Below are 12089 nucleotides of genomic sequence, written 5' to 3' on the forward strand. Positions count from 1 at the left end.
TGTGGTTAACTTTTTGCTGCTTTGCTATGCTTGACACTGGGTTCGATTCCTGGGGTGCTATCTGTATGGAGTTTGTATATTCTCCCTGTGTTCACATGGGTTTCCTCCCACAGTCCAAAGACTTACTGGTAGGTTAATTGGCTTCTGGAAAAAACAGGCCCTGGTGTGCGTCCTGTGATGGACTGGTATCCCCCCCCCTTGTGCCCGTTGCATGCTGGGATAGGCTCCCGCATTCCTTTGAGGTTTAGAAAGTGGATGGATGGGATTAAAGGAAGCACTTTCAGTCTTTGGCAACCTACCGAAAGCTGTTTGATTTTATTTTTTTGGCCCCGTCTGTGTTTTATCTTTCCAGTATCCAGACAAAAAGAATGAATGGCAGAGGTTCCCAGATTAAACCCGTTCAACTGTAGACCACATGTAGGAGCAGAAATCTGCTCTGAGCCAGAACATGGCTTTAATAGATCTTTATTAAAGAGGATGATGAGAGTAAATAATAGTGGAAGTGCTGAGAGAAGATACCAGTGGGTAACTACTTAGCGTGGATATCCCAGGGTTTATCAGGTGCATGGTAAGTGTTACATATAGAATTTTAATTGGAGTGCCTGATTCTTCAGTATATTTTTTCTTAAAAATAGTAAGAATGGCAGATATGGGACTGTAATCTGTAGCATCTTGATGTTGAGTTGGGTGGCTCTTTCTTTCCAGAATAAGCAACGTGATCAGGTCTCCTTCAGCCTATGCATCACTGCATTGTATCTCGACAAAAAAGCCCAAACCACTTTTTTTTAATTAGAAAAGGGTTTTTAAATTACTCCAACAGAGTAACGAAGTTTCCGTAAGGATTTTAAATTCTGCTTTTTAGGGTATGTGACATTTTCTGTGCAAATGCTTTAACCTTGGCAAAGAAAACATCCCAACAATAGTGCTTCTGGGATGCGTTGTAAGGCTCTAGGAAGACTGATTCCAAGAAGGTGTTTAGGTATAGCAAAATATTGTAATTCTGCAGTACGGCAGGTGCTTGCGATTTTGAGTTGAAGTCTTTTTTTTCCTCCTGGCTCTTACCAAACTAAATAGCCTTTTGTCCAAGAACCTATCTGCATTATGTATACAGTTACACAAAAGTGAAAACAATGTAATAATTCTCTATCCAGGTTAACACCCTGTAGCAGTTTGCAGAGCTCACACCTCATATACTGCATGTAAACGGAAGGATGCGAGAGATCTAGAGAATATCTTTACTCTTTCTGAATGTGAGCTGTGGTTTTTAAACAGATCTTAGTTTCCTGCAAATGTGAGTCCTAAAGGTTTTAAGGAGAGGTCCGTTTTATTTATGCTGATGGCTTTATCGTGTTTTCACAATCATGAACGCAATCTATGCTTCAAAATTAAAATGGGAAGTTTTCGCTTTAAAGTAAATATAACTTAAAAATAAACACTAGCACTTTTAAATGTGATGAAATTGTTTTATTCTATTGTACGAAATAGATATATTTTAGAATTAAAAACCCTACATCTGTTGCTTCCATGTTTAGTGCACAAATAATTGCATCTCTTTAATTGGTAACAATTTTATTGTGCACAAAGACATGATACACTCCAATTCAATGTAGATGGGATCCCAGGTTATAATTTTGTGCTGCAGTGTAGATTGAACAAAAAACCTTGACTTTTTTAATGCCAGGTGAAGGAGAGTGAGTTATATTGCTTATAATTTCCTTTGTAAAAAAAAATGGTGGTATTTTGTAATGTAGCAACTTATTAAATATAATCATCACGTGTTTTAATCCAAGATATCAACTTTCTGTATGACTGGGTATTCTGTCGTGAGGGAAATATTTACAGTGTAGGTACCACACATAGCAGAAAAACTGATGCAGTGGCGTTCTTACAGATTCTTGTCTGGATACTATTGCAGTTCAAACCATGTAGGAAACAAAGTATCCTTCTTTCCTCAGTGGCAAATCCTGTTTAAATATATGTACAAAGTCAGACTATATGCTTTGTCTGTAATATATATGTTGTTTTTTTAAAAAAAACGTCCTTCTATAAACTGATGTTCTGCATTTCATACATTTGTTGACGATGCAGAGAGGAGTGGATCGTTAGGGCAGTGTAATGAGCTGTCATTTACGCAGGTCTGGGTCTCTGCATGTACACGTGTACGAGCAGACTTGTCTCTTGTCCCATAATGTTACTGCACGCATGGGGATTCTGGGAATTAAACGGTTTGTAAGTATGGGGCAGAGAAAGATGTTGAAATTCTCTCTGAAGCAGAATTGAAGGCCCCTTGACTTTCAGCAGCTGTCACGCCTGATCTCCCAAAATTGGGAAAGGCTGTGAAGGGCGCAGAATCCTTTTCTCTGCAGTAGCAGGAGAGATTGGGATTGTTTCACTGGAATTCAAAGAACAGACCCACATGTAAGCACTTCCCTCAGTATGGTTAGATGGACCATTCCACTGTCCACTGGTAAGGGTGTTTGCTGCCTATCCACACCGTTACTGGTAAAACTGTACATCTAGGGCTCAGCTAACTTTCTTAGCTGGGTCAGCGTCTCATGGTAATATACTGGCTCCAGGATATATTCTCTACACTGATGCTTTGGAGCTGTGCATTCTAATATACGTCCAGCACAAATCTAGGGTCCACTTTTAAGTTGGACTTATGTGGCCACGTAAGTCATTAAAATGGGTTCAGATACAGTCCTGTGATGCTGGCATCTGTTTACATTTTACTGGGTCTTGTATACCCCTCTCCTGCTCTGACTGATTGCCACACAAAAAGTAAATATCTTACAGTGATCGTGCATGGGCCCAAGTGCTTTTTCATTCCTACTGTAACTGAGCAACATTGGTATAACATGTCTGTTACTAATTTAACATTCGCTACATTTCTTTATGTACTGTTCCTTTTTTTCCCACTTCCATATACTCAGAAGCCTATTTGCATCTCAGATTAGCAGGTATTATGTAGCCAGGTGTCAAAAACTTAGTCTGTGTTATCAGGGGAAATGCTCCACAGGCTTGAATGTGCATTTCAGTGTGTTTTAGACAAAGCAATGCCCCATGCTAATAGCTTAGTGCACATAAACAGTAAGGCTACAGTAAAGTAGGCAGGGGCTGATCCTCTCCTCCACTTCCTATACAGGCAGTTCAGAAGCAGGTTCTAATCAACTCCTGATCTTGGATTGAAGCAACCACTTCTCATTTACAGTAGCATTGCATTTTCGGTGTTGCAAATGAAGAATTCCCCCATTTCAGGGCAAACTGCGAATTTCAGAAGAACCTGAACTGCTCTTAATGCGGATGGTTCCCCAATTACACCACGATCAGGATCTTGTCTTATTTCAGGTTTACAGAAACACTTACATTTCTCCACTTCTAGCAAACCTTTTTTTACAGCAAGTAGCGGACAGTAGTCCCTCTCCCTCTCGATGCATCGGCTCACGTGCAGGAAAAGGAGAGAGAACTAAACGAGATGACTGTTGTCCTTAATTTGTAGCGTTATCAGCCCATTGGGAAGCAAGCGCTTTCAGTAACTTTAAATTTTTTTTGCAAACGTGCAATTGATTTTTTTATTTGCCCCCAGTGTCTTCATTGGGGACCGTGCGTTTACACAAATACCACACAAGCACGGGCTCACAGATTTGAAGTCAACAGTATGGTTACATTAAAATATTGTTTAAGGGGTGGACAAAGCTTACAATGCTTCTTTCATTCTGTATTCAAGCTGAGGTGGGGAAAGGGTATTTGGGGAAACGGGGATGTCTTAATTTTTTTTTCCTCTCTTTTTTTTAAATTCATTGTAACTTTTTTTTTGTTCTTCAGTGAAGCTCTTCTGCTCCTACACATGACACATTGTGTATTTAGTCACTTCATCTTTTTGCTCGGGTTGTGTGTTGCTGGAAGCATGAATATTCATTAAAGGTTTAATATCAAAAGACAAGTTTAAAATGCCTTTCTGTTCCTTTTTTTAAATAAAGAGGTTGAGACTGAGCGCCGTGGTGTCTTGATCTTGTATGTGTCAGTCCTGTCATTATCGGTGGGCCTTCAGTACATCACCCGCACGTTTAACAAGTTTAAACCAAAAATGTTAAAGCCAGGTACCATGGGGAGAGCTCTTGCTCCCAGTGATTTAGTACACTTTAATCAGAGCGAATGAAAGGCTAGGCTGATTACAAATCCTAGTGTTGGCAAACATTTGTGCTTTGTTGCAGTTGCACGTCCCTTTGATTCAAGCCTCAGACAGGAAAAGAACTGCTCAGCTTCTTCAAGGTTGCATCCAACAACAAAGCAGCTGCATTTTACATTCATCTTTATTAACTTTTCATAATCCTCAGTTCCTTAAACGATTAACACTAGAATAGTGGGGGGGGGACTGCAGAACGGTTTTCAAAAATTGCATGGCAGACCTGGACACACAGTTACTTAAGTTACGGTTAGGCACATTTAAGTATCGTAGAAATAACTTGTACAAAAGATTAAAAAAAAAAACAACCCGTGTGTGTGTGTGATGTTCAACTTGATATCCAACATTACCACAGTAGATGTTAAAAAAAGGTGACCTCTGTAGGAATTTTACTGGCATAGAAAGCAGTACAGTAAACAAATGAACAAATTCCCGTTTCTTTAGTATCCAAAAGAGGAGCATTGGATCTGGGGTCCTACCAGGAACCTCGGAGAGACTTTGTCTCGGGAACCGCAGCGCCCGTGTGGAAACGAAGCAGCCGAGCGCCTCCTCAGTCCAGCACGAGGTGGGGGTTGTCGGCGTGCACGTAGCGGTACACCCTGTTGGAGATCTCGGGACCCACGCGCCTTGCCCGGTCGCCGTTCCTGACGGTGAGATCCGACAGGAGGGCCTTCCTCTCCCGCTCCGAATCCTTCTCCCGATAGGCCTGGACCGGTGACACAACAAGGTTGGTGTCAGGAGAAGTGGGATCCGCTCTGGAGTTCGGGATTTTGCCACTCCACCCGCGCTGAAGGAAGCGGCTCCATAGGGCAAGCCATTCCTGTTTCCAGCCATCAAAGACTAACTTCCCCTCGCTGTGCTCTGCTCCTTCAAGGCTTTTCTACCTGCTGAATAATATCCTCTCGTAGAGCTCTCTCGTAATCGGAGAGCCCTGATAAATATCAATATTATTCATCCATCCATTTTTCCAACCTCCTTATCCAATACAAGAGACACCGGAGCCTGTCCAGGCGAGCGAGCCAGGATACACCCCAGATGGGACGCCAGTCCATCGCAGGGCACACATGCGCACACAAATGCGCACACACACTGACACAAGGGCCAATTTTCCCAGAAACCAATTAACCTACCAGTATGTCTTGGAAATGGGGGAGGAAACCGGAGCACCCGGAGGAAACCCATGCAAACACGGAGAGAACGTTCAAACTCTACACAAGTAGCGCCTCAGGTCTGGAATTGAACGCGGGGCAACCCAGTGCAATGCTAACCACTGTGCCACCTTGCAATATTGACATGGGTAAGGGCAGAACTGCAGTCCCAATTTCTCAGACCTCTTATTAAATCTTACAAAATAAATTCATTGACGGCATCATAAAATTGCGTCGATTCCAAATTAAGCAAAAATCGAGAACTTGTATCCCCATGAACCGCCATGTTGTCGCAAACCCCTGGTCTGGCCACGGGCGAGAGCGAGAGTGAGAGTTCGCCCGAATTGCGACGTGAAGTGGCCCTTCCTGCTCACTAGCGCCCGTAATGACTCACGTAATGTGATGTATGAGCAAACAAGTACAGGTTGTGCCGTTTTCGCCTCAGATATGTTCCAACATGATCTGCATGCAGAGTTAACAAGTGGTATTTGTAAGCAAACATTTGTCTCAAAGTCAAGAGCAGTATTTCTATTGGATTAAAAGAGATGGATTCACACGCCTGCTTGTTTACAATGTAATAGGGCCGCTTCATGTCACTGGAAGTTTTGTCGCCTCATTCTTAATTGCAGAAATTTCACCGATTTTGTGGGGTAAATTGGAGGTTTTACAAGTTACTGTGCACACTTTACTTTCGCTGGTTTGAAATGCGCTCATCAGTGCCGATTCTTCCTAACCCCGAAAGAGAAAAAGTGCGCCGCAGTTCCCCTTTAAAACACGCCAACGTTGGCCAACGCACAGCCTCCCCCCCCCGCCAGGCGCCACGCGTCGCCATGGTTACCTTCAGCAGCTGCTGGGGCGAGGGGTGGGCGGCGGACACGGCCGCCGCGATGGCCGGGCTCACGCGGTTCAGCTGCTGGATCTGCCTGGTCCACACCTGGCGCAGCCCTGCGCCGTCCTGCCCCACGCGGACCCCCCCTGCCCACGCGCCGTCTGGGCAGAAGGGCAGCTCCACTCCCTCACTCAGCTGCCTGCACACACACACAAGCACAGGGCATCGCTTCCTCAGGGCTGGGCTGACGGGTACCGCTGCTTCTGTGGGCAGCGGAGGTCCTGACTGCTGGGTGAACGTGCTGTACGCAGGTTTCGTGTTGGCCCCTAACTAATTCAGGGCTCAGGTAGCTCAGGGGTACACAGTTCAAGTCCTGGAAGGCCAGGGTTTTTTTTCCTTCACCTGATCACTTAATTACCTAACTGCACACACTAATTGCTTAATTGGGCAAGCTGAGCCTTGCCTTGCTCTAAAGAAGCGGAGATTTAGAGACACCTAAAACTACATACTGAAGAGCAGCCTTTGAGTTGGGCTTTGCCGAATTAGCTTGTAACCTGACAAGCCTGAAGGCTTAAAGACCACCTCTTAAGACAAAACGTTTCGTATGTTATTCTATTTGACTATTCGTAGCATGTCTGGCACAAACCACCGATCCCACCTATACTTCAAATCTGTTAGTAGGGATAATTCCTTGATTTCTGCAACCATGCAAGCAATCTTCAGCCAAAGCATATACTTTGATGCATGCCATGTATTTATTTTGCCAATAATTTATCTACAACAAGATTGAATTACTACTATAAAAGGCACAGAGCTATATATTTATTTGGCTGACACTTCTATCTAAAGCAACTTACATTTGTGCCCTTTTCCACAGCTGGGTATGTTACTGGAAGAATTCAGATGAAGTACTTTGCTCAAATGTACAACTGCAGCATCTCACCCGGGATTCGAACCCACAACCTCCCAGATCCAAGTCCAGAGTCCTAAGCGCTGCTCCACACGCTTACCCACAGCTAATAAAAAAACACGGAGAAATGGATTCCACGAATCCATGATTCCAGGAATCACAGGACCTACTTGAAGGGGCGTTTAGCCAGGGCCCTAGTCACAGCGCACATGTGGTCACAGAGCTCATCCCAACTGGGCAGGAACACCACAGAGATGTTCCTGTGAAGCTGCAGGAACACCAGTGCCTACGGGGAAATGGAAGATCCATCAGCCTTCACAGGACTTTCAGGACGTCCTGGTCCAATGTCCATCCCTGATCCGAATGCCACTTATTCCTGGTTAGGTTCGAAGCAGGCACATCCTGAAAGGACAGCTGCTCATCGCATGCCAGGCACAATTTAGTGACACTGACTGACTTAGGTAGCACAAAGAAAAGGAGGGAAACAAGAACAGGAGGCACTTCTTTTCCAAAGGGGTTGTGGGAGTCTGGAACAAGCTGCCCAGCCATGTTGTGAAACCATTACCATGATTTCTTTCAAGAAAGGGCTGGACAAGATCTGTAGGTCAGTTCATTGTGAACTATCAAATGAGACAAAAGGCCTCCTACTGTTTTAAGCCATTCTCATGTTGTTATGAACTAATAACATAAGAAATAATGAAATAATTGCTCTGGGTGGCACCAAGAGAAAACCCCTAGAACCACTGGGAGAGGAAGTCAAATCCACATAACCAAGAACTGATCACAGGACCACACCCACCAGCCTGCACAAGACGTTCAGGATCTCTATACCTAACCTCCGATGCTTATTGCTGGAGAGGGTCGCAGTTATAGAATCCGTGTAGCAAAGTTGACTAGAATTCTTTCTATGTTACGTTTTGTCTGAACCTTGAGCGGCACGATATTTTAAGAGCACAGGGAAAATAGGAAGCAATGCTCTTGGTTATTACTGGGTGCTGTGACCTCCACACTCACTGGGCTTAACTCCATGTCAGCAGAGCTGGAAAGGAGCGAAGGTTGCAAAAAGTCTTTTGTCAGTTTTCCCACAGAGCATCGTAACAATACGAGCAGCTGAAAAAGTCTTTTGACATTACACACGCAACAGGCAAGCACCTTTGGTTTTGTACTGATCTGAAATCCAGCTGAGATTTACTTACCTCTTCTATATCAAGCTCTTTCAGTGCCAGGTCTGATCCCGTGCTCCTGTCCCTCCTCTCTCTTCCCCGGAGAGTCCTGGACAAAAGAAGGAAGCCAAGAACTCACAATCTTGGCAGTCGTGCCATTCCGACACTGGGTGCTCCTGTTCTCCAGGCAATTGCAGAGATGAGAAATATTCTATTGCACAAAGATTTTAGTCATTTCAGGCTTGATAAGATTTTCTAGGATGTCACCAAGGACTGTATCATCACTTTCATCTGAATTTTAGGGGAAATTTGCACTGACAGATGGAGAGTTTTCCTGTTTTCCTGTTTCAGCAGCACAATTTTATTTACAAAAGCCTGCAGATTGCAAGCCTAAAATGAATCATGCTGCTAGGAAACAACAGAATATTTTCCATCTATGACCCAAGGATACTGATATGCCATTCTATAAATTAACAAGCAAAAGGAAGCTTGTTGACCAATGTAGCCCATTTGGTCAATAGTAGGTAATTGATCCGAACATCTCATCCAGTTGATTCTTGAAAGAAGCCACAGTATAGGCTTCAACAACTTGGCTGGGTAGCTTTTTGGGGGGTCCTGGGTTCCTGCATGGAACTTCAACTTTATTGCCATATGTAACCGGTACTTTTACTGGTACAATGGAATTCTTACGTACAGAAAGTCTCTCGATTGTTAAAAAAAAGTGTAAAACACAAAGTGCAGACAGTGCATCAAGACAATATACAAAGAATAGACAATGTACAAGTGAACAGTTTGAATGTAAACAATGACTGCAATAAATAAAATGACAATGAGGTAGATGGTGTAGGTGTGTTGTTCCATACTCCAACAACCCTTTGGGTAAAGAGCTGGAATCCAACAAAGCTGAAGGAAACTTATAATCTTGTACCTCAGAGCCTAACACCCCTTGTACTGTACAAATACAGTGAGAGAATCACACAGCTCAGTGTTTTTGCAGTTATGCAAATATTTAAAGGGAAACATGTATCTGAGCTCACAAAACGTAACATTTACCAGCTGTTAGGGTTGGGGCCAATCACTGCCAGCGTGACCACCTTCTCTGGGTCTCCCTCAAGAAACTCACACAGCTGGGTATACAAGGAGCCTGGTGGGGCTTCTTTGCCAGTCCTGTCCTGACCCTGTACCAGGATAAATGTTTATGTTAAAACCTTCTGTTTCCATGAGCCACTATATGATTCCAAACAAATATGTCCTGTTTATTCAAAAGTCTGTGGGAAAAAAAGCTTGACATTTTAAAAAATGGTGCTTTGAAGAGAAAATGTACTTAGAACTTCTAAGTGCACGTTTTCAGAATTCTTCTTGTCAACACTGACCAGGATAAAACTTTCTGTGCTACTGTTTAGCATGAGCTCCTAAAAACATGTAGCAAATATCTGTGAAAAAACATCAGCTTGGGTAAGGTAGATAGACTGAAAAAAAATGACTAAAAGAACTCGAATGACTAATGCTTTCATCTACTCCCAACACACTTTAGATCTTACTTATTGTTTCTAAACACTTACTGAGTGACATCCACCTTCGGCATTTATTTTCCCCAAGGGAGAATTCAAGAAATCTATTAAAAAGAGGTGCAATGTAGAAAAGCCATATTGTTCATTTAATGCACCCAAGACATTGCATTCATTCAATGTCTGTCAGGCTAAATGCTTTACTGTACTGTTTTGGGATTCATGGATTTCCTCTTGTGTGCTAAAAGTGCACACAAATGCAGCGATAATTCATCTGACAAGCCTACTGGCAGATCCATTTCTCTCCTTACAGGTTTTATTGAGAACGGTCACCAATGGTTTAACCTGAATGTGAAATTAAGACCACACTGAAGGACAACAGTGCCAGCTCAGCACCATGGCATACTGTGAGAAAGACCTCATGGTGTCTTGGCAATGTTGACGAACAGAACCCTGTGATGCCCACCTTTTTAATGGCGACCACCATGTCCAGGAAATCACTCAGTGTCACCACCATCAGAACCTGCTCCTCTGTCACTGGGCTCACCTCATCCTCCTCAACCTGCAGAGCAGACCAGCCAGACAGATTCAAAGGATTATCCACACCATTAAGGCCTTCTGTGTGATGAATCCTATGAGAGCTGCGGTACAGAACACGAAAGACCTGGAAATCCACTCCGGTCTCCTAATTTTCATGAAGGTTTTTGAACAGAAACTAGTTTGAGTGCCCAGCCCGACTCAGTGTGTTACCTGGGGCAGGTCTCTCTTCCAGCTGATGCAGTGCCTAACAGGCTGCTCCTCAATGATAGCCCTCCACCCCAGAGCCTCCACGGTCCCCAGCAGTAGGTCAGAGCCTTCATCCTGGAGGACAGCTGCAAGGCCAAACTTCAACATGAGAGCTGGAGCTCTTCCTCCATCTTGTGACAAGTCAGTGACTTCATTCACACTTTCATTTTATTTATGGAAATAATAGCATTGACAGGAGGCCTGCTCAAGAGTCGCTCACTGTACGGTCCAAGAGTTAGCTGGAAAACAACGCAGACCCAGTAAGGCACATGTTGACGACCCTATCCCCGATGAACAGCCGTTATTAAAACGGCGCTGTGTCACTATCTAGCTGGAGTTTCTGATGTAAAGCTGACGGCCGCGCAGAGCAATTAAGATGCTACCTACTTGCCAAATAAGTAAAAACTGGGAGTACGTTTTGCACTTACCTACAGTAATATGGCTTAAACTGAGCTGTTGGTCACCAATGTACCGTTTCTCGCCCGCCACCCCGTAGGTTTTTAAAAGGTAGTTCTCATTGATAACCCCGCGTACCTGGATCTATGCAGACAGTCAAGTATTTCAAACAGTGTTCGGGACGGTAGCATTTGAGTCGCTCGGCCGCCTCTTTTCTCCTCTGCTGCTCGATTTTTCTCTGTTCTTTTATCTGAAGTCTTTCTTTCTTCAGTTGCTCCCTGGCTTCTCTCACGCACCCAGCACGGACTCTGTCGGCTTCTACCTCCTCCCGAGTTCGCCGTCTTCTCTTGCCGGGGCTCGGGGTACCAGGGCCATCAGCGGCTGGGGGTGCCAGCGTGAGTTTTTCCACCGCTGCCTGCTCCGTGCAAACGGGCAGAATCTCAACATTTTTATTACAGTCCTCCGTTTGTTCAGTGCTCGTTTGGTCAACGCTTGGTGGCACTTTTTCATGGCTCTCGGAGCTACAGGCGCACGTACGCCGGCCCTTGGTCTCCGAGTCGCTTTCAGCTTCAGACTCCGATATTTCCCAGGTCTTCGCCCTCTTCAAAAGTAGGGACATCTTTTTAACCTCGGCATTTTTTTCGGAACTATGCTGCTTTCACGTTTAAAATGGCCATTAAAAGCTGCTAAATTAGCATTTCATACAGTCCTCGATATTTTTTATTATTCTTTTAGCAAATCTGTATGTGCAAATATCTATTTTTAAATTAGGTTTAAAAATACGCATTTGTTCCGAATCACGGGAGGTTGTTCAAATGCACTTTAAAGTTGTTATACACGGGTGTATATATAATCGTATGCCAGTATCGATGTATCTTCAAATATAACTGAAGTAAACCACGATTCGTGCTGGTAAGTGCACACATACGGTACACCATTTAAACATTTAAACCATTTACAGCGTTTAAAATACTCATTAACCTAGACGATACCAGGATCCTAGGGCTTAATCTCTGTGGTCTCAGTGCTGAAAATTGCGACTTCACCACAAATGACATTAAACACTTTTTTTCTAAATAGTGTGCTGAACTGCAGTTTTGAATATGAGACAAAGCCCTCCGATGTCTCCACCAATTCACATTATAGTGCTCCAGTCGGAACTA

General features: G+C 43.8%; 1 protein-coding gene across 1 annotated transcript; it reads right to left on the minus strand.

The window, feature by feature from the left end:
* Positions 1–4299: 4299 nt before the first annotated feature.
* On the minus strand, positions 4300–12063 carry eme2 (essential meiotic structure-specific endonuclease subunit 2). Its single transcript, XM_088936679.1, has 8 exons — positions 11065–12063; positions 10495–10616; positions 10211–10306; positions 9290–9414; positions 8270–8345; positions 7244–7359; positions 6173–6362; positions 4300–4892 (listed from the first exon to the last, which is right to left on the minus strand). The coding sequence occupies exons 1-8, from the start codon at positions 11543–11545 to the stop codon at positions 4737–4739; spliced, it is 1362 nt and encodes a 453-aa protein (XP_088792805.1). The 5' UTR covers positions 11546–12063; the 3' UTR covers positions 4300–4736.
* Positions 12064–12089: the final 26 nt, after the last annotated feature.

Source organism: Atractosteus spatula, chromosome 18 (assembly GCF_055471065.1).
Source record: "Atractosteus spatula isolate fAtrSpa1 chromosome 18, fAtrSpa1.hap1, whole genome shotgun sequence".
Lineage (NCBI taxonomy): Eukaryota > Metazoa > Chordata > Actinopteri > Semionotiformes > Lepisosteidae > Atractosteus > Atractosteus spatula.

Bases quoted from the DNA above. Each gene is read 5' to 3' on its own strand.
- eme2 (XM_088936679.1), bottom strand. From the start codon at position 11,545: ATGTCCCTACTTTTGAAGAGGGCGAAGACCTGGGAAATATCGGAGTCT. The intron at 9,415-10,210 runs GTGGGCATCACA...ATCCTGGTACAG, and splicing joins TGGTGGTCGCCATTAAAAAG to GGTCAGGACAGGACTGGCAA. The intron at 6,363-7,243 runs GTAGGTCCTGTG...GTGTGTGTGCAG, and splicing joins CTGGCTAAACGCCCCTTCAA to GCAGCTGAGTGAGGGAGTGG.